Source organism: Phyllostomus hastatus, unplaced genomic scaffold (assembly GCF_019186645.2).
Source record: "Phyllostomus hastatus isolate PE091 unplaced genomic scaffold, TTU_PhHast_1.1 phas_scaffold_1066, whole genome shotgun sequence".
In the NCBI taxonomy this organism is placed as follows: domain Eukaryota; kingdom Metazoa; phylum Chordata; class Mammalia; order Chiroptera; family Phyllostomidae; genus Phyllostomus; species Phyllostomus hastatus.
Window position 1 is genome coordinate 16,827,808 of NW_025334004.1, and position 22,281 is coordinate 16,850,088.

Below are 22,281 nucleotides of genomic sequence, written 5' to 3' on the forward strand. Positions count from 1 at the left end.
CCTGATTATTCCAGCTCAGACTCCCTAATTTTTTTCTTTGTCTGATCAGCCATCACACTTAAAGCAATTAAACAGTGACATACATTGAAAGTATGATTTTGCTAGGAGAATCTATGCTAGTAGAATCATGATCTTTTGATTTTCCACAACAAAATAAGACATCACTTCTTATTAATTGAATGTATGAGAGATGCTGAGTCTCAAATCCCTTTCCCTTCTTTCTTAATAATAAAAAAGAGCTAACATTTATTGATCTTTTAAAATTTATGCAACAATGTGCTGAGCATTTTTCATACATAATCTTACATAATCCTGACGACAATCCTCAGAGGCAAATACGGATTTGTCTACACCTCACAGATGAAGCGCAATGCTGCTACTTGGCCGAGGCAGTCGGCGAGGAACAAATCCAGGATTCAGACTCGGTGCGTCTAGCTTCAGAGGTCTTGCCCTCAAACACCGTGATATCCTCAAGAGATCTGGACCTCTTCCATTTTATCAGGCATCTGTTGATATTAAAAAAAAAAAGCAACCATTGTTAGAAGCTTATTTTAAGATTTCAAGATATACAGTAAATATATCTTCTTTCCATTTCATCATGGAGTCATTTTTTTTTACATTTTATCTTAATTGGTGTTCAAGTACAGTTTTCTGTCTTTTACCCCCATCATGGAGTCATTTATGACTATATCCAGGCTCATTTGGAGGTAATGTCTAACATCCAAATTTGAGACGTTTTGCAGATTTAAGGCTTGAGCAAATGGTGTTCTCTGCTCACCTTTGACACCCCAATTTCCCTGCAACCCTCAGTCACATTTACCTGGTGGCCCCAGCTGCCAGATAACTTGCTCTCCCCAAGCTGCCACTTGGGTTCTCACCAGGCGTGGGCATTGTAGCACTTGTTATCATATCTGTGTTTTGAAAAATAAAAGCATTGTGACTTCTAGTACGTGAGTCCAGCTAAAGACTGCGAGGCCCCTGAACTTGACGTGGATTTCAAGGACTCATTTTAGGGCTGCTTTCCTGTTAAGCAGGACTTTTTGTTGCACGCTGGGAGGTGGCAAGCAGGAGGATGGCTAAGAAGAGGGATGAGTTCAGCACAATAGCCCACCTGCCATGGGCCAAGGTTTAGTTAGGTGTTGATTTTGTTTGGGCTTGGCTTTAGATACACTTGATTCTTTTTGCATAGTGTCCAAATGGCAGAGTGAATCATAAATAGGGGAAAGTGAGCCTGTGGCGGGGGTGAGCAGATGGCCACCTGAATGCACCTTTGACTAGACCAGTGTGAGGAGCTTTCTGAGGTACTGGCTGGTGAGAAAGAAGCAGATTGTCATGTCAACACTTGTGGTTTCTTTACATGTGTTTACTGCAGCTTTTCGCTGGGGTTTTCGTACTTTATTCTAAGAGCAAATTACTAAAGCTGTGCGGGTCCAGGAAAATGCCTCGTGAGCAGGCAGGTCATGTGCTCCGAGGCACAACTGGGCTGCTTGCCTTCTTCCCCTGTCCGCTCAGCCAGAAGTGGTAAGCAAGGCCACTTGGTTTCCTTGGTGAACAGAGACAAAGAGGAAAAGACTTGCAGGCTGTACTTACACAATGGTCAACAGGCTGGTCTTGCTAAGGGGCCAGGGAATGGGGGAGGAGGGTGTCTCCTCCCTGGAGAGGTAAGTAGGGAATCAAATTGCAGAATGGAGATGGGTGTGAGCGGCTTACAGAGTGAGCTTGTTTGGACTATACGCTTGTTTTGTTTGGCCTGTGCCCTATCTTAGCTTTAAATTCACTGTCTTTTTTTTAAATCAGGAAATTTTACATTAAAATAATAGGGAGTGTTAGCTTTATTCAGAAACTCAGAACTTCTTATTTCTGCATGTCAATGATAAACTGATGCTGAGAAGCAGCTCCGCCTTCAAGAGGCAAGTACTGGGCATTGTACTGCAGTCCCCACTGCTCCTCAGTGTCCCTGACACCAAGGTCACATGCCACTGCCCTTTACTGTCTGACCCCAGCTTATTTTACTCTTATACATTATTTACCAGGCTCCTTCAGCACTTGATTGTATTAGACCAGTTGTAAAAGGCCTTCTATTGAAGGCACCGAAATATGCTTGGGCTTTGTCCCTGGGCACTCGGAACTGCTGGTAGATTGAAGTCGGCAGGGTGTAGCTCAGGTTTAGGTTTCAGAGATGACTCGGGCTCTTTGCCTCAGGTCAGTCTGGGTGCTAGTCCATCATGCACTTGAACACTAGCTATGAAGTGGGTGCTACAGGTAACACAGATGAGGAGGGCTCTGCCAGGCAAGTGGCAGGGATTGTACAGAAATGAGAGACTCCAGAAGCACTTCCAGTCCAGAATCGTCAAGGCTAGGAACCAGCTGGATTGTGTGACATGGGAGAGAAAAAAGAGTTCAGAGGCTTGAGCTATTGGGCAGATGATAAAACTGCTGATGGAGAGAATGAAATCAACACTTGCTGTGTTTGGATTATGGACACCAAAGCAAATAGGCTTTGTCCAAATTTGGACATTTGAAAAGCAGAGATAGAGCATGGGATGAATTCATTTTCTACCAAAATATGTTTTACTGTTAAATTAGTATCATTTGTAAATAAATGTGTATAGTAGGTAGCTACAAATAGTGTGAGTAAGCCCCTTCCTAGACAGCAAGCTCTTTTAGATGAGAAAATTTTTGTCTGGTTCACTGTTATATTCCTAGTACCTAAACAATATCCAATACATTGCATGCACACAAAAAATACTTGGTGAATTAAACGGTAAAGTAATTAATTACAGATCAAATTAGGGATAATTGAAAGTCTGCTTTTTAAAAAAATTAATTTTTATGAATTTTATTTTTTTAACATTTTTCCTTCATTTCTGCTACCTACTACCCCTTTCATTGTAGACTCTGAAATCTACGTGCATTACCTATGCACACCTATGCACATTATCCAAGGGGACAATCGCATTAGATAACTGTGATAATGCAGCTGGTTTTAGATAATAAACAAAGACACCCTGCGTTGGATCCTAAAACAATTCCTGCTTTTCATTTTGACCATTTATTATTTTTCAACACCATGAAATGAATAATAACTATTTTAAAGCAAATGAATACACTAGTTTCTTCAAAGAGACTCACCTGTAGTTTTTCATTAAGGAAAAAATTGCCAAATGGATTGTCTTCCTGAATGCAGGGACGGCCCTGCAGTCGTGAGCAGGGTGCACTGAGAGCCAGGGGTTTCCTGTTCAGCCACAGCTGCTGCCATGATTGTTTGTGGTGGCCGAGACAAGTTCAGGGGCTGAGATTTCATAAGTTATTATATGAGTTTTATGAATTTTACATAAGTAATAAGTAAATATATGTTCTTTGTAAAAATAATAAAAATAATAAAGCAAAGACCCCACTGGAACTCTCTCTTCTTTAGTTCATTTCTTTCCCTAAAAGTGACCATAGCTCATTTTTATACATATTCTTCTTTCTAGGCAGTTATGGCACAAAGCAATATATTAAAAAAGATAAGGGTTTTTTTGACATAAATCAGTTCATACAATACATAGTATTAAATAATTTTGTAAAAGGTCGCAGAACAGTAGTACATCTTGGAGAAATCAACATGGCAATGCACCAGCATACTCTGTTACATGTGGACTTTGGTTTATTTAAAGGTTCCCTAAGCCCTAGCCATTTTTCCTGTTTCCAGCCTTTGAGTGCTATGAACAATGCCACGATGAACAACCACCCTTGCCTCTTTGTAAAGATATATGAGCATTTCTCTAGAAAATATCCCTTGAATTAGAATTGCTGTTGTAAGATAAATGCATTTAAAATTCTGATAGATTCATATTTCACATTGGTTTTCAAGAAAAGCTATACCAGTTTACTGTTTTGCCAGAAGAATGTAGGATTAACTCTTTCCCTCCACCCTTGCCTTAACTAGATTTTGACATTTAAAAAAATATTATTACACATTTTGTGGACAAGAAAATGAAATCTCACTGTTACTTTCAATGCCATCGCTGATTTCCCATGAGATAGCGCTTCTCGGGCTGATGAGAGCTTTGCTCGCCATTTTCCCTTGTGCCTAAGTGTCGCTCCGCCCTCTCATTGCAGATGCTCACTACCTCACCTGCAGGATCCAGGAGTGCGCCGAGACCACTCGGAGTGGGCCTTTTGCTCGCTCCATTGACATCAGTTCCTTGGTTGTCCAGGACGAATACATCTTCATTCAGGTGAGTACGGAATGTGCTGTCACTGGTAGAGGAAGGAAATGTAGGTGAAGTCAGCTGCTTACTAGGAACATGAGGATGGCCTTCCTGAGGCCCACTGTCCCTCTTTTGACTTTGGTAACCTGGCCCCTTGGGGAGATCTCAGCCTTCTGGTGAAAGATGAAGGCACTGTGGTTCAGTATCGTTTATAGGGGACCTTAGTGCCCCATTGAATCCCTTACTTGAGTCGTTTTTTTGATTATACTGAGGGGTCTTTAAATGACTGGGACTTGAGCTGGGGATTGAGGTTACTTACAGTCGAGTCTCTAATGAGAGTGAACTTTAATTTATCCAAGTGTCTTGTCTAAACTTGCTAATGAGAACCTCCCAGAAATTAAGCATCGCTAGTATTTTTATTCTGGAAAGATCCAGAGCACACTAAATCTTTCCTCCCCTTTTCAGTGCTGACTACCCCTTCAAATGCCCAAGTCCAAAGTCCGTCACTCCGAGAACTCTGACTCTCAGAGAGCTTACCTGAAAATGGAACTCACATTTTCAGATGGGCAAAGGGAGCCTTGTTTTAGGTTTGGAGTTTTACCGGAAGGAGATGCAAAATACATAAAAAATGAGAAAAAACAAAAGATGATGGTCTACTGAGTAAGGGACTATGTGTTGTGAGTGTGTGTGCAGCCAATACTTGGCACAAACTGTTTCCTTTAGGAAACGCAAATTTTGGAATCTCCCTGAATTAGGTGTTGTTACTTAGATCTTAATAGATTTATTTGTCTCCTTCTTTCCAAATTGTATTTTATACTCTCTGAGGACAGGGACCATATTTTATACACACAATTTACTTCTCATCCCTGTCCCTATCCTAACAAGATATCTTTGCAAATCAAGGGTGCTCAGTGACTACCTGTTGGATTGATGGATTATGGATGTAGCAGTTACTTCCTTTTGCAAATTAGTTGCATGGATTTTTCAGGTCCTAGTAAAACACAGAAAAAGTAGTCAGCCACTCAAAAACCAATTTGAAAGAGGTAGGAAAAGAGAGGTCTTTGTGACTTACATGTCACTGTTTCTTAGCTTGATTAAAAGGCAGAATCTTGGGCAATTTTTCCTAAATATTGGTAGGTCATTGGCACTATCATTCCTTTATTCAAAAGTGTTTTTTTGAACACATAGATTGCATACAATGCAAGGTAGACAGTATGAGGCACTACTCTTGGTGTTCCCAAGCTTTCTTCTCTTGGTCAGTTTGTCTCTGCACCCAGTACTCATGGTCCGGGAGTTCTCATGGTTTTGCGTACCATCTCCATGTTCTTATGGCTCTGAAGTCAATGGGCTGCGACCTCTACCGGGTACTGCAGGTCTGTTTATCTAATAGTCACCTCAACCACAGGTAAAATAAGTCCAACATGACCCCCTTGAACCTGACACATTGGTGGCACTACATTTGACCAGGTTACTTACAGTAGAAGCCTGAAAATCACTGTATGTCACCCAATTAAATGAGTCCACAGCCTCTGCTAGTATCACCATTAGTTACTTCTTAAGTGCTTCCTTTTGTTCCAGTCCCATTACTGTGGCTCTGGTGTAAGGCTTTATTATTGCTTTCTGTCTATTTTTTTAAGTTAGAAATACTGGGATGATTTATAAATTTACTAACCCGATTGTACTTTTCTTAATGCCGATACTGTGTATAGTGATGAACATGGTAGAATTATTTCTGGGAAACATTACTTAGCATTTAAAATGTTCAGATTTTTCAGTTTCATTTTTCCATGTATTGCATAAAGTTTTCTATAACTGTGCGGGCAGATATCCAGATTTTTTTTTCTATTTTGAAACATCGTTTTTCATTATACTGGAAACCAATAGAAGATTTTTCTTTAATCAGCAACATACTTTATTTTCTTTGAAAAAGATATAAATTCTTATTATTCGATATAGTCTTATTGTTTGCCTACTATGTTCCAGACCCCTTGTTCTAGGTGCTGGGGTTAAAATAATAAACACAATAAAGATCTTGCTTTAGTGGCATTTAGATTCTAGTGGAAGAGAGGAAAAATATGTATATGATTCTCTGTCTGTCTGTCTGTCTGTCTTTCTCTCTGAAAGGCTGTGAGGTATAGGGTAGTTTGGAGACTGATGACCAGCATTTATTCTGAACTTGGCTTCCACACTTAGCTGCATGACCTTGAGCCGTGCCTCATCTGACTGCTCTATAAAAAGGGGATAATTGCAGTTTCCACTTCATGGATCACTGGGAGGATTGCAATTGCTAATTACAACTGTAAAGCACCAAAGCAATGTGATATGTGTGCTCTCTGTCTGTCTGTCTATCCTGTATGGTCATCTATATATCTAACTATAAAATATATCAGGCAGTGACAATGATATGGGTAAAAATAAATGAGGGACTGAATGTTGGGTGTCTTTTGGTATTGCTGTTTTATTTGGGATGATCTGGGAAGGTCCCATTACGTGATACACCCAGGATAGGGTGGTAGCAGTCAGCACTCAGAGGGTGTGTTGGGCCCTGAGCTCCTCTGAGCCCCTCATGGAGATATGGGGTAAGTAGGTAGAATTTTGGGACTGCATTTAGAAGCAGGAGTGGTGGGAAGTCAGGGCTATGGATTAAAATTAGAAGGGTGGCAGTGTATTGCTGACATTTTGAACCACAAAATTGAAGTCACCAAGGGAGCAAGTAAGGAGAACAGAGACAATGCAAAGACTGGACCGCAGGACGCTCTTCTATTTGGAGATCAGGGAGCGGAGAAGGAAGTAGGAAGTGGGGTCTAGAAGGAGCGTTAGAGATAACAACAGGAAGTCATAGAGTGGTAGATCCCACAGGCCTCGAAATCTGTTTTAAGGAATTTGCTATTTAATTATGAAAGAGATGAGAAACAATGAAATAGCAATGCGTCACCAAGTAATGCAAAGGGCCAATACTTCTGAGAAAACATTGAATTTTATTAACCATTAAATAAATACCGATTGAATGCTATTATTTGAAACTATCAATTGGATAAGATTGAAGCAAATCATGTCGGTAGGTGGCAGATAAACAACTACACAAACTGCCAATATAAATGTAAGTTGATTGATCATCAGAATTTGATTAAAGAGTCCTTTCCTTCTCTTAGGTGAGTCTAACCATTTGCATTGATTGATATGAGAGATATGTTTGAATTTTGACTGTGTATGCTTAGTTGTTAGTTATAATTCCTTAAAAAACTCATCATGTGGACTCTTTTCCTTCTTTCCCTCAAATAGGATTCTTTGATAATCTGAATATTTGTTCTATCTACTTAGCTTTATGAATATAACTTTATATAACATGGTAAATCCTCTTTTGGGTAATATCTATTGATTTCCCCTTGTGAGCAATTATAAAGTTAGTGTATTTCCATGAATTTCTATTTCTTCCCTTCTAGCTGTAGTTCTTCCACTACTAAATTTTGCTGGATTATTATCTTCTAGTATTCTTTTTTATACCTTAAAATATAATTCTGTTAGATTTAAATATTTTATGAGGCTCTGAACAAAGGTAGGGAAAAATAGCATATGTTTATGACTTCCCACTCTCTCCCTTCTATCCAACACCAGCGTTTTAATTAAATTACTTAGAGAATTTACATTTTGCTCTGAATCATCCTTCCTGTATTAATTTTATTTTGGTTTTATAGGTAAGTGCATTCAATGGTGACCATCAGTTATTTTATATACTTTATCAGTACATGTTTTTTATTGGTTGTACTACATCGATTCTTCCCCCTGGAATATGTCTCATTCAATTGGTTCAATTACTCTTCACTTTCTTTTCATTTTATTTTTCAATTACAGTTTACATTCAATACTATTTTGTATTAGTTTCAGGGGTATAGCACAGGGGTTAGACAAACATATTCTTTATAAAATGATCCTCCTCTCATATTTCCAGTACCCACCTGGTACCATGCATAGTTATTACAATATTATTCACTGTATTCTCTATTTGTAACTACCAACCAGTACTTAATCCCTTCACCTTTTGCACTCAGCCCACAACCCCCTTCCCCTCTGGCAACCATCATACTGTTCTCTACAACTGTGAGTCTGCTTCTATTTTGTTTTCTCATTTATTTTGCTCTTTAGATTCTACATATAAGTGAAGTCATATGGCATTTGCCTTTCTATGGCTGACTTATTTCACTTAGTGTAATACCCTCTAGGTCCATCATTGCTGTTGCAAATGGTAAGATTTCATTCTTTTTTTATCACCAAGTGATATTCCATTGCATTTATGTACCACAGCTTTTTTATTCACTTGTCTATTGATGGGTGCTTGAGTTGCTTCCATATCTCCCTTACTTTTTAATTTCCCCCAAATTTCAGTGATTTATATTTTGAAATATGTACTTTATTTCAGTTTCACTGTTTTGATTCTCTCCCTTCTGGACACTTAGGAAGATATGTACAAAAGACAGGACAGACAAAGGAGAGCCATCATTTTTTCCCCTTCTCATCTGTTTTAATTCTCTGAGCAAAATGAGATTGAAAAAAAAAACCAGTCTTACCCACATTATACCTGAATGGGTGGCAGTGTTCAGGCTCCTCGCTGCCCTTTTTGCTGCTATTGTTTGACATCTTTCCTGATTTTTGCCAGTTTAGAGTTCATCATCGTGTTTTGTTGTCTCAACATATCTCTCCCAAGCTCTCGTGTTTCTGCTTTGAACTCTTCTCTTGTAGAGATGATCTCATTATACAGATTAGTTTCAGTCATAGCTGTGTGTTCACAATTTTCAGTTGCTCCATGGAAGCATTGTTTTTGTCCTGTGTCTGCTATTCGTTTTTCCTGTCCATTTTCTCCCATTATTTTGCTGTATTATTTTGTAATTCTTGCTGTTTTCTTTTATTTCTATGATGTAATAGCCACTTTATTTCTTAATGTCATGGGCTTCCCTTGGATTAACTAGTTGAAGAGATTCTTAGTGATAGATCAGAGCTCTGTTTCAGCTTCACAGGATTCCTCCTTGGTTCCCAGTGAGGTTCCATGTCACTCAAGATTGTTTGTCTGTGAGTAGGTGCTTCTCATAAGGTGGAAGCTTCTGAGTGGTTCTTTACTTAGCCACACCTGTCCAGCTCCTTCTCGTCACCAATCAGTCCCAAGGATGCTCCGGCAGTTGATTCCTAGGCCACATTCCCTTGGTTCCAAATAGGTGCTCGATGATTAGTTTTGCTCCTTGGGAAATGTCATCTTTGGAGGACTCTATTTTCCTGTCTTTATCTAAGATTTGTAGCTGGAGGCATTTTTGCCCTGGTGCCTGTTTACACTCTGTTTGTCCTTCACTGCGTTTGGCTTCCTTTCCACATATATTGTGTTTCGGGGTTATATTTCCATGAAGTAGAGAGTTTGCATTTTTCTTTCTTGTTTTTCTAGTTGCTTCAGGGTGATTTATTATAAAACAAGGGGAAAGCACCATTATTACTTGGCTATTTAAAACCATTTATAAACCCTTATCATGCATTTTCTGAAGTGCTGCTAACTGACTTCCTTGCTCCCAGATAGCACTCCCCAACCCCAATCCATCTGAACAACACTACTTCCAAAGTAATTTATTTAAAGTGAAAATCAATGTTCCTGACTTCAGTGGCTGCTCATCACCTATAGGGTAAAATCCAATTTCCTTAACATTGCCTACAAGCTCCTCTGTGATCTGGATCCTACCCACTCCATCAGCCTCCTGTGATTCCCTACCCACCACTCTTCCCCATGTACCTTCCTTGTTATAGTTTACCCTTCAATAAAAATAAATTCTAAAAATTTCTGTGTACACACTATGTCCTTTTTTGCCTAGTGAATCTTTCTCTTTTTTTTTCTTTTTTCCCTATTTGGAATGTCCCTTTACTAGACAAACTCATTCTTTAAGATTTAGTTTGGGCACTGCCTCCTCTAGGAAATCTTAGCTGGGATTGGACCAAGCTCCTGTGCTACTTATCCATGAGCACTGTGTCTTCCCAGCCAGGTCTGGAAATGTTAAGAGGAACAGGACTAGGTCTTATTCTTTGCTGTTTCTTCTGCACTAAGCATAATGACTAATACTCAATAAATGAGTGTTGCGCTGAACTGTACTGGGAAGATAAGATACTGTCTTTATTCTCAGGGAGTGTAGTTAGTTATCTTTTTAAAGTAAGGGAATCTTGTTTCTCCAAATAACAGTGTAAGATGGCTTAGGGTAATTGACAATTGCTCACTGCATAAGTAATGGCCATATGTAGGATGTCTCTGCATTTTTATAAAACTGCCATCCAGGAATTATCCAGTATGCTATTTAGTGTCTTTTTTATATTTAGTCACTGAAATATATTAATATGCATTCAGCCCAGTGGAGAATACAGACAACTAAACAATTATAACGCAGAGTGATAAGAACTGTGTTACTGGGAAGCACATGTTGCTCTTGGAGCCAGAAGGAAGAGCCCTTCCCCCTGCCCTGGCAGGAGGGTCAATGCAAGCTTCCTGGAATGGAGACTGTGAGTAGCAGTTTGATGGGTAAAGGAAAAAGGGCATTTTCAGTGGTGGGAAAGGCCTGGGTAATGTTAGGGAAGCAAGGAAACGTGATGTACCACTGGGACCTCTCTGTCCAAGGACAATTGTAGCTGTGGGAGGGAGTGAAGTGGCAGGAAAATAAATTAGAAAATTGTCCTGGAGAGGTGAACCTTTTCTATTTCCTATAATTAGATCTAGGTAACATTGTGATTCCCTTTCTATAGTTGCTAGAAAGCTCAGAACTAGTTTTTGTGTCAATTTTAGCAGTTTTCCTGTGTTAACCTTTAGGGGATTATGTTTCCTTTCTCCTTTACCATTGGCTGTTTTTTTTATTTGACTGCTTTCTTTTCATATATTTTTTTTGTTTTTTGCTTTTTAAAAATTATTGGAGCCATCTCAAATAAATTTTATAATCAGTGTGGGTGTTTCATCTTTTTGGATATGTGTGAGTTTTGAAAGTTGATTTGGGCGCTCAGGAAAGGCTTTGGGAGAAGGTAAGATTTGCAGTGCCCTGATTCCTGTCTACCTTTGAAGCAGGGGAAGGACTAGAACTCCTCATGCTGTTCATTGAAATAACGCTGTCTCCTTAGGTTTTAGTCAGAGCAGAAAACCCACAGACCTACAGTCCTTCCTCCTCCAGGGTTTAAACCACAGATTTGTATCTGAACACGGTATCAGGGAATCAGGTTAGGTCATATTCTATGACCATGCAACAAATGTACTGAAGAATGATCTTGGGAAAAGAAGTTGTAGTGCTGAAGGCTTGGGTCCATCTAGCCCAGCCTTCCTGGGCGAAGTCTCCAGAAAGTACCCTGAAGCAGAGCTGACACTGAGGATTATGCTTTCTACTCAAAGACGCTCACTCACCCTCCATGGGTTGGCTTTTGCAGGGGAGCTGTGGAGAGGCTCATCATTTTCGTCTATGCCTGCATTTTGAGTGGCTAGATAACAATGTGATGGGCATAAGGGGCTTTGGTGGGTTGGCTTTTCATCATGTTAAGGGACTTAGTCCCTTAAACTTTCCAGTTTTTTAAAGTATTGATACATTTTGTTTTAGTGCCACCAGAGACACAACTTTGAGGGAGAACAACTCACAGAAAATGAGACCATTCGGTTTATCCTCTCCTTCTTTCCCACCACATGTGCCAAACATGTCTTAGCCTTTTTTTATTTTTTTACACTGAATTTATTGGGGTCACATTGGTTAATAAAATTATATGGTTTTTAAGCGTACAAGTCTATGATATACCATCGGTACATTGCGTTGTGTGTTTACTACCCAAAGTCAAATTTTCTTCTGTTACAATATATTTGACCCCTTTCACCCTTTACTATTCCCCCCTACCTGTCTTCCCTCTGGTAGTCACCATACTGTTGTCTGTGTCTATGAGTGTTTATTTGTTTATTTTGTTTATTCATTTGTTGCTTTTAGTTTTATATTCCACATATGAGTGAAGTCATATGGTTCTTGATTTCTTCTGTCTGATTTATTTCACTTAGCATGATATTCTCAAGACTCATCCATATCGTCACTGATGGCAGTATTTCATCTCTTCTTGTGACTGAGCAGTATCGCATTGAGTGTAGGTACCACATCTTCTTTCTCCCGTCATCTATCGAAGGGCATTTTTGTTGTCTCCATGTCTTGGCCACCTTGAATAGTGCTACAATGAACATAATAGGGGTACACACACCTCTGCAAATAAATGTTTTCAAAGCTTTTAGGTAGATATTCAGATGTGGGGTGGCTGGGTCCTATGGTAACTCTATTTTTAATTTGTTGAGGAACCACATTGAATCTTAGGGAACTTGCGTCAGGAGCAACCAAAGTATGGGGGAGGGTGGCTCGCGGGGTGGGCTTCCTGGACTCCTGGCCCCCCCTTAGATAGAGCAGCTCTGCTTTAGTTTGCTCTGTGTGTCAGGGTCCTTAATACTTTTTCATTTGACAAGATGAACCTGCTGCTAAATAATGTTTGCAAATCACTGCTGGATCCCGGAGTCAAAGGTCAGTTTTGTGTAGACGTGTGTGTGTGTGGACAACTGAACCACTGGGCATTCAGGTGACATCCGTCTTCTTTCCCTGCATATTAATGAATGTGCTGTATGTATTTGAGGCATAATTATTTATTCATGAGTGACTCATTATCTACAAATATATATGCATTTGAAAGTGCAGTTTAAATAAACAAAAACCTGAGTAACCTCTTCGTAATGAACTTCCCGTGATATTCATTGCACATTAAAAATAAATTACCCTCTCCCATACCCAGTCATAATTTTCTTTTTCTAGACATGACGTGGTAGAAATGTCCACATACTACTCACAAGGCTGCTGTAATTCGGAGAGACCCCACGGGTTCTGCCTCACCTTTTATTTTTCTACTGACAAAGAGGTAAAGGTAGTCATCCTGGTGGTTTCACTCAGGGCACCTCGTGTTTGATGTCCTGCTGTGGGAGATGCTGAGCCTGAAATGTACAGCAAGCTGTGACATTGTTCATCTGTCAATGCTTTTTCTGTGCAGGGGGTTCAGAGCCTAGATTTCCTAGTGGAATCAAAAGGAGATAATCCCTCCCAGAAGTGCCCTTGTTTTAATGGGAAAGAGTCTGCCTGAAATGTCTCCGTTCCACATGGATAAAAGAGAAATCGGCTTTCCTCTGCAGGGGCAGTGGGAGAGAGATAAGTTTGTTTCTGTGTTCTGAGTCAGACTGGTTGGAAAGCCTGTCTTTCCCCCGTGGAGTAGCTTTCCTAGTGATTATTTTGGAGACTAGGTAGTTCAGCAGTGGTAGCGTTCAAATCCCTCTGGTGATATGGTTCATACCCTGCCCATTAGGGAGTGTGATGAAGACGACAAGAACAGAACCTCAGTAAGGCCATAGCAAGAGCTTTGTGTGTCTTTACTGAGTGGAGGAAGCTCAGCCTCACCCTCTCCTCCTGGCACAGGAGGTGGCCTTCAATATGATAAGAATTCATTTACTCATTGAATAAAGTTTCATTGTGTATGCTATTGCATTTCAAAAAGTATGCTTATTTATCTTTAGGGATCTGAAATGCAAGAGGAAAAACAGCTTGATAATAAAGAACAAATAAAGTATTCTAGAGGTGTGGAGCGAGCAGAACGTTTGAAGGAGGGAAGGCCATCCCAGTTCTGCCAAATCCTTCTCCACAGCCACCTCTAGACCTGTAACACTATGTAGGTCCTGTAACACTGTGTAGCTCCATCTACTACCTAATGTCCCTCCCAGCTCCTAGTCACGTTGTGTGGAGATAGGCAAAAGAGAAGCTGCTTCTATACCAAAGCATTCTGAGTGTGGAGCAATGGCATGCGTAAGACTGGTTCTTGCATAATCCAGTATGACAGGGAAGCCAGTTGGTACTTGGGGTATACGTTGCTCTTAGTTTTTAAGAGTTCTGGGTATAAAAATAGAAAAATAACACTGCTGGTAAAGGCTTAGGAGATGTTCTAGGAGTGTTAGCAATTAATAAGTATTAGTAACCAATTAATAGATATTTGGTGAGCGCCTAGAATATGCCAGGTGCCGTGGAACATAGCAGAGGTGGAAGACCTTATCCCTGCTCTCAAACGGTTTAGCATTCAAGTAGCTAGTGGTCTGTTGTGGGCAACCACCCCCGAATTTAGCCACCTGGGTTGTAATCGGGGTTCTGCCACATGCCGGCCAAGGAGCACTGAGCAAGTCACTTGGACTCCCAGTGCGCTAATCTCCGCATTTCTGCACAATGGTCTCATGCTACTTGCCCTGCCTAAATTGGAAGGTCGTTGTGAGGACCAAGACAGATAATAATGGCTTTGAAATGCTTTGAAAACTATACAGCCCCTAAAATTCAAGGATCAAGAATGAAGTGTATGCAAAAGTCAGCCTCTCTATTTTTTGTATGCACGTTCTCTTTTAAAGGTTTTTATAAACCTGTCACACAGAAGATTACTAAATCTTTTTCTCAAATTAATTTGTAATTATTCATAGATTTGACTATGTATTCACATATGTGCATGATAAGATCTCCCCACATACCTTTCATGGTCCTGGTTATCAAAGAACCCAACTGCTAATGATACATAAGTAACTGTAGATATTCTGGGGTTTAATTATCTTTCAAGACTCTTGAGAACCTGTTTTGTAGCAAGTCGTTCCCCAACTCACCTGCATTTTGATTTAAGATCCTGCTTTATTCATCAACGTGGGGGGTAGGAAAGCCTCCAAGGCATGGCTCTTGTATCCCTAATAAATTGTTATCTTTTTGAAAGAAAAAAAAAAAGCCCCAAGGCAAAAATTAATAGAATGTAATTATTCAAAGAAAATCTATTTGGCAATATTTTAGATGATGTTAATTTGGCCTTAATGGAAGAGATTTTGAATGTTAAATAAATAGCAATTTCATCATTAGGGACACATTTACAACACAGGAGTTTAAAGGGAAATGAAAGAGTTGCAGAGGCAATCTTCAAAAGAAATCCAATAAAGACATCTTCAGGTGGATATTCTTGAAGCACTTTCAGAATCTTAAAACTGTTTACAAAAGCCAGCACTAATGGAAGTTCTTTAAATAGCACATAGCTGGGATGTGTCTCCCTACATTTGATGATTTTTGTAGCTGGATGTAAAAGGTGCTATTAGTATTTGAAATACTTCCACGAATAAGTGCAAATTAGTGATCTGATTGTGAAGTGATGTTTTAGGTGACCTTTGTGTTGAACATCTCATATGTCCCATTTCACATCCTTCTGGCTCGAGTTTGCTCAGAAACCACTTGTGCACACGGGTGGCCCGGTAACACCTTGCCTCAGCCACACAGCGAGCCTCTTTCTTTTTTGTTCTGGGCCGATTTCTCCCCAAGTGGGGTGCTCGTGAGAGACCCCTTAGCGATGCTGGTGCAGACACAAACCTTGAAGTGGAAAGTGTCAAGACCCTTTGGGACAATTTGACCAATAGGAGTCAAGAGCCAGTGGCAAGTACTCTTCTCTTCCTGTGATTGAGCCTCATTCTCCATGGGTCTTCCAAGGGCCCCCATTGGGACCGACCCCCGTTTCTCAGGTTCATAAGTAGTTCAGTAACATGCCCTGGATGGCTTTCTCTCCCTCTCTGATTCCTAGTTCTGTAACTCCTATTCCCTGTGGTCATGTCTCAAAAACAAATGAACACACAAAGACCACCCCCCTCAAAAACAAAAACAAAAACAAAACCCAAAAACCTACCTACATAGAAGTACTTGTCTACGTTTGGGAGGAGCCCAACTTAAGGCAACCTTGAAAGATTCTTAAATTTATTGAGTCCCTACTATGTATCTAGTTTTATAGGTAGAGTGACCTATGTAAGAAAAGTAGAATCAACTTCATTTCTGTATAAAATTCCTCACTCCAAATACCCAATCTCATCCTTTCTAACTTCTCAGGGACCTTGCTTTATTGATTATCCTTATTTTCCCTATATCTTTATCTTATTCATCTCTCTTACAGGATTTCCATTGGTTAAGTATTTTTTAATAACTACTATGCTTAAATTAAAATAAAACTTTCTTGGAACCTCATGCTCTTCTCTATAAATGTTCCATCTTTCATTCTCAACCAAATCCTTGAGAGCTGTCTCTATTCATTAGCCCCTTTTCTCATTTCTTCTCTCTTTAACACACTTGAGAGTGACTTCTGCCTCTGCCACTCCACTGAAATTACCCTTGCCGAGTTCATCAAAGATATCTTACAATTATATCCCAACGGCGCCTCTCATTAATTAACTCAGTTGACCTGTCTGCACTGTGTGAATCTCTTGACTGCTGCTTCTTTCTTGAAGTACTCAAACCCCTTCTTTGATGATGTGCAGTCCAGCTCCTCTCCTACCTGTCAGCATCACCTTCTCCCATGCAGGTGCTTCTTCCTCTGCCTGCCTTTTAAATGTGGGTTGGTCTCAGCACCCTTCCTTGATTCCTTGTCTCTGCACATTCCCTTTCTCTCTCTCTCTCCCCCTCCCCCGCCCCTCTCTGAGTAACTCCATCCCACCCATTCTCACAACATAGCATCAGCTACTACCCAGATGCCAATGAGCCCCCAATGTCTCCTGCTGAGCCAGAGGCTCCACAGAGGGGCTCCTTATTTACAGACTGCCCACCTATCCTTTAGGCATGGCAATCTCTTCATTCCATTCAGAGCTTTGCTGTGCATGTCCCTAATAAATTCTTACGATTTTTTCTTCCCAAGAGATCTGCTGAGACTCCACGCAAGTGACAATACTTGTTTCTTACTAGGCCAAAATAGCAAGGAATGTTTTCCCTTAATCTCAGACACTTGTTCTGTAATTTGCTTTGTATTATAATGTAAGCATTTGCCATTCTGGTAGTACATGGGTGGCATATGTCTGGTTCAGGGGTGTCAAATTGTTTTCATTTTGTGTATCACCTCAGAGTAATTGGTACTAGCTGTGTTACCAAAGGTGATGCTACTGTGGTTCAGTAGGAGAGACTGTCATTGATAATTGGTGGTGTCTCCATGGGTTTGGGAGGAAGAGTGGTGGCATGCAGGCTCTGCAATGCATTTTAGAGGACAGGCGGCACTCGCCGTGTTTAATTGTCCGTAAGCCTTCCACGGTTAGATGCAGCCTGTGAGTTGTGGTCTGGTAGGTGGGCTTGTTGTCCAGGGGACCACGGGCGCTTCTATATTCAGCTTGAAGGAGTGAGATCAGCTACGCAACTCTCAATCTCTTCCGCTATTCCGAAATCTGCAATGTCCTATTTCCAAAGCTGTGATTCTTCAGAATGTTCTTTCCACCTAGCCACACCATCAGTTTTTACCTACCAGTTAACAAAGTGGGAGAATGGTTCGAAATGGACCTCACGTTCATTTAGTGTCAAATCTGTGTCTGGCACATGTGCATTTTACTTTATTTAATTCTACTTTAATTGTCACAGGATCTCACTTAATCTCAGTAATGCAGCTAGTACCAATTACTCAGAGGTAATACACAAAATAAAAACAGTTTGACACGCCTGAACCAGACATATGCCACCCATGTACTACCAGAATGGCAAATACTTACATTATAATACAAAGCAAATTATAGAACAAGTGCCTGAGATTAAGTGGGGTAAATATTATCTTTCAATGGAGAAAACCAGATTTCTGAGAATTTTGGAGAATCAACCTTTGTCACGTACCTCAGCAAATGGTAGGTTTGAGATATGACTTCAGGGCTGCCTGAGTTCATAACAGTTGACCGTAGAGGACAAGGGTACATTTCTCACTTCATTTCCCAGTCTGAAGATCTTCACATTAGCACCGAATAGCTGGTGTTTCCAGAAGCTTTTCCAGATGACTGTAAGAGAAAAATGAGCAGATGTGGATCCCCTCTTGGTAGATACGAGGGCAGAAAAAGCTGCATCCCACTCCTTGTTTAGCAGACTGTTTGTCTGGGTCTGTTTGAATTTTGTTCCAGATCAGAAACTTTCAGCATCATCAACCAAAGACGGGCTTTATGGGATTCGGTACAATGTAATCACACCCACACCTCTGAGACTTGTCTCTCAGATACACTTGGAGGATTATTCAGACACTCCTCACTGGGGAGCCCTGGGGACCAAGTGACAGTGTGGTTAATCATCATTACCGTCCCTAGCTCATTCTTCTCCAGACTTCCTCGCTTGCCTTGCACCTCTGGCATTCATTATCCAATTTCCACAATGCATTTTGGGGCCTAGCTTCTCTTGTATCCCACTTCAGGGGACAGAGAAGCTGTTGAATGACCCAGCAGGGTTCCAGCATTTGTCCCACCCTGCCAAGTTCCAGCAAGTCCTGAGCACTCACTCCGCTGAGCCCAGCTCCCAGGAGGATCCATTTTCTGGGCCTTCTCCTATTAAAGATAATTATGTTGTTGTAAAACAACAGTGCTGATAATGAAGGCATTTGGGCAGCTGACTGAGAAGTTGACTATTAAGTCCAGTTCTCCCTCCATTACTGTTCTAACTAGGATATATATCTATTTATTTCAGAGATCCAGCTTATAAAATTTTTAATCACTCTGCCTTTAATGCCATAGCTAGTTAATGGAGGAAATGAACATTTTGGATTTCTGCAAGCAGCTTTTAAGAATATGACCTCTGAGAATCCTCATGATCAGGCAGGATAAGGTCTTCTTGGAATTTAATAGTGGCAGAGCCAGTGGCTAATCTATTGACTTGTTTTGATGGAGCACCTGCTAGGTACCCAGAGCTGTGATAGGTTCTCTCTGAGATAGAAGTACTGATTGATCGATTCATTCATTCATTCACATAACAATCATTAATTGAGCACTTAATGTACTCCCGTCACTGTTCTAACTAAAGGAGATACAATGGCAAACAAGTATGATGAACGGTTGTCCTCATTTTGTGTTCAGTCTAGATGAGGGGTAGGGCTTCATGGCCTGACACACTCCAGAGCAATGCTCACAAGCGTTTCTGAAACTGCTAGGGTCCTTCCCGGAGCGAGGGAGCTCTGGGAGTCATGATGTGATCAGGGTCACTTTCCTGGAGAAGGCAGGGCTCAAACAAGTCCTCAAAGCAGGGAATTGAGTTGAGGAGTCCAACTGTAGGACAGCCAGTGCTCCAAGGAAAAGAGACCCTTCGGTGACAGGAAACAGTGTGACAAGATGGGGTGGGAGGTGTGGGGAGGGCAGCCTTTCTGGACTTAAGTCTGGTCTCACCATTAACTCATTTCGTGACCTTGGGCCATCACCTCCCCTCCCTGGAGCTCAGTTTCTTTATTATGAGATGAAAGGACAGCATCAAAGAAGAGCTTTCAAGCCTTTTGTTCTGGCTGTTCTTAACAGTGGGAACTGCTTTTCAGACAATGATGTTCAAGGAATTCCAATATATAAAACAGATACAGTCCTAACCTGCATGGCTCAGGGGCCTGGGCATCGTCCTGAAAAGCTATAAGTCACTGGTTCGATTCCTGGTTAGGGCACATGCCTGGGTTGCCGGCCAGGTCCCTGTTGGGGGCCTGCAAGGGGCAGCCTATTGATGTTTCTCTCCCCCTCTTTCTCCCTCCCTTCTCCTTTCCCTAAAAAGAAATAAATAAAATCTTTAAAAAAACATATACAGGTGAAATGTTTTAAGGGTTAGGGACTATATCAGTACCACCCCCAGCCCAGCTTCTTCCTTGCCCCTTTGCGGACAGTCCCAAGGCATCCCTGTGAAAGTCTTGAACTCTGTGGAACCCGCTGGGAAGGCGCTGGGCCTGTATCTGCAGAAGTTCCCTTCCAATGCTGAAATTCCAGAAGCCTGCTCGCTCGGCATGACACTCCATTCAGTTAGACTACTATTCCGAAGTATTTTCCAACTCATTTCTCCAATGTCAGAATTTAAAAAATATTTGGGCTGTGGTTAATTTGTCAAGATAGTTGCTGAATTATTCTTTCCTTCTTTCATTCCACACACATCCACGAAGTCACAGTATGGAAACAATGCAGTAGATCAACATTGAAAATAAAAAAGGGAAGTTATGATCCCTGGAGATTGTGTAGCATATGAGAAGTGAATATGCAAATCAGACAGACAGACATCCCTGTCATGGGAAGGTTTATGGTCTAATAAGAGAGAACAATAGTATATAAGCAAAGAATAAACAAGAAAATAATTGCATACTATGGTAAACCTATGAAGAAATAAATGTAATTTGATAGACACTAATAACAGGGAGGGCATTTTATTAATTAATTCCATCAGCACCTCAATAAATATTTCCAGAGCTACTACTACCCACAGAGCATGGTACCCTACTTCGGAGATTTTGTAATGAACAAAACAACCCCCAACAATCCTCTTTGTTTAGGGGCTTATGATTTGAAAAATTTTCATCTCTGATCTTTGTTAGGAGGCAAATTTAAAAAAAAATAAAAACATGAATTCTGAGAAAATGTGTGTGTATCCCCACACACATTTGGGTAAAATGTAAAATATCCCCAAATTTTGCTTTTGAGACTGGGACATACGAAGTGATTTCACAACAGGCAGATATACATGCACACTCTTCCTTCCCCTTCCTAAACTGGGAGTCAGAAGGTCTGAATGGAAATCAATCGCGGCAATTTATTTTTAACTTCTTTCTGCTTAGCCAGGATTGATTTTTGTCTTGGTGATCAATGGCACAGAGAACAGCTCCATGGCCCAAGCAGCTGTTCAAGTGCTCGGTCTGGTCGGCCCCACGTCTATCGAACAGAACATTAGAAGCTGATTATGAAAGTAATAGAATGAAGATGTTTAAGAATGGGCTTGATTACCCCTGACTTCCTGGTGAGGAATGCCTGCAGGGAGGGACTGCTGCATGCCTGAGACTCAAGAGCAGCACAGCGCTTGTCCCCATTGGGCAGAGCCGCAACGGGTGCAGCGTGGAAGAAGGGAGGCATGGGAACTCGCTGCTTATTTGCCAACCCGACTTCCTTCCTCCCTTCTTTTTTGGTTCTCACTTTTCCTCCCTCCTTTATCTCATCTTTACTACACTAACTACTATTAGATTTGGAACTGCAAGCAAAACATCTGTTGCATAAAAATAAACGACAGAAAGAAATTGATTGGCTTTTCCCTCTGAGCTTCTTGGGCTTTAAAATTGCCTCATTTTTAAACCTCCCTTGTCTCCTCCTCCTTCCTTGTTTTCTAATCCAGTGTGTGTGCCGTGGGAGCCTTGTAGCCTCTCGAGGCCAGAGAAGACGTTTCTTCTCTGAAAAGTGCTTCTGGAAGGGCTGCCCACCTTGTAACAACGTGCAGTGATAATTCCACTGAACGCAGTTAGAACGGAGCATCTGCCATTCCCAAGGCCTGCTGTCCGATTCTCCTGCATAAACGCCTGCAGTTTGCCTGCCTGCCTCCGGCAGCGATGGCTTCCAGATTGCAATATGGGGAAATAATCAAAGTGCTCTTAATATGATTGTGTTTATTATTTCATTGTACTCTGTAATTGCTTCTTAGGTGCTCGGAGTGTTCCATGTGGGAGGGAAGGCATAGAAATTCTGGCTTCCTTATTCCCTGTGAGGTATCTGAGATGAGTCCTTTTGAAGTGGATTGAACATAACTTTTCTGTATATAGTTCTCAGCAGTTTCTCATTTAAGATGTGTCCTCCACCTCTTTCTCTGATTTTTACCTCTTGGTTAATTTTCTTACTGAATAGTCTATAGTTCTTGGAGAATCAATTACATATTAGCAACAGCTAAGACTTACTGAGTGGTTAATGTGAACTAGGTTTATTATTAATGCATTTAATCTTTATGACATCCCATAAGGGAAGTCCTACTCTTAACCTCCTTTTTGCAAAAGAGGCACAGAGAGGGTAAGTCATTTTCCCAAGATCACACAGCCAGTCTAGAGTGGAGCAGACATTTGACCTAGGCTGGCAAACACCAGAGCTCCTTTCTTAATCACTACATTCATTCTGCTCTTTAAATGAGAAGGAGTTACAACAGACACTTTCTTACTTGTCTGAAGCAAATTGGGTCAAGGGGTGTGTTACGGAACAGTAAGTAGAAACAGAAAGCTTTCATACAAAATAACTGCTTGAACCATATTTGTGAAG

General features: G+C 40.8%; 1 protein-coding gene across 1 annotated transcript in view; it reads left to right on the top strand.

The window, feature by feature from the left end:
• The window catches only part of SORCS3 (sortilin related VPS10 domain containing receptor 3), a 558,638-nt gene that overhangs the window by 410,090 nt on the left and 126,267 nt on the right, over positions 1–22,281 (top strand). The window contains exon 7 of the mRNA XM_045854121.1: positions 4,105–4,223. Coding sequence (XP_045710077.1) covers positions 4,105–4,223 — 119 coding nt within the window. The remainder of the gene's footprint in view (positions 1–4,104; positions 4,224–22,281) is intronic.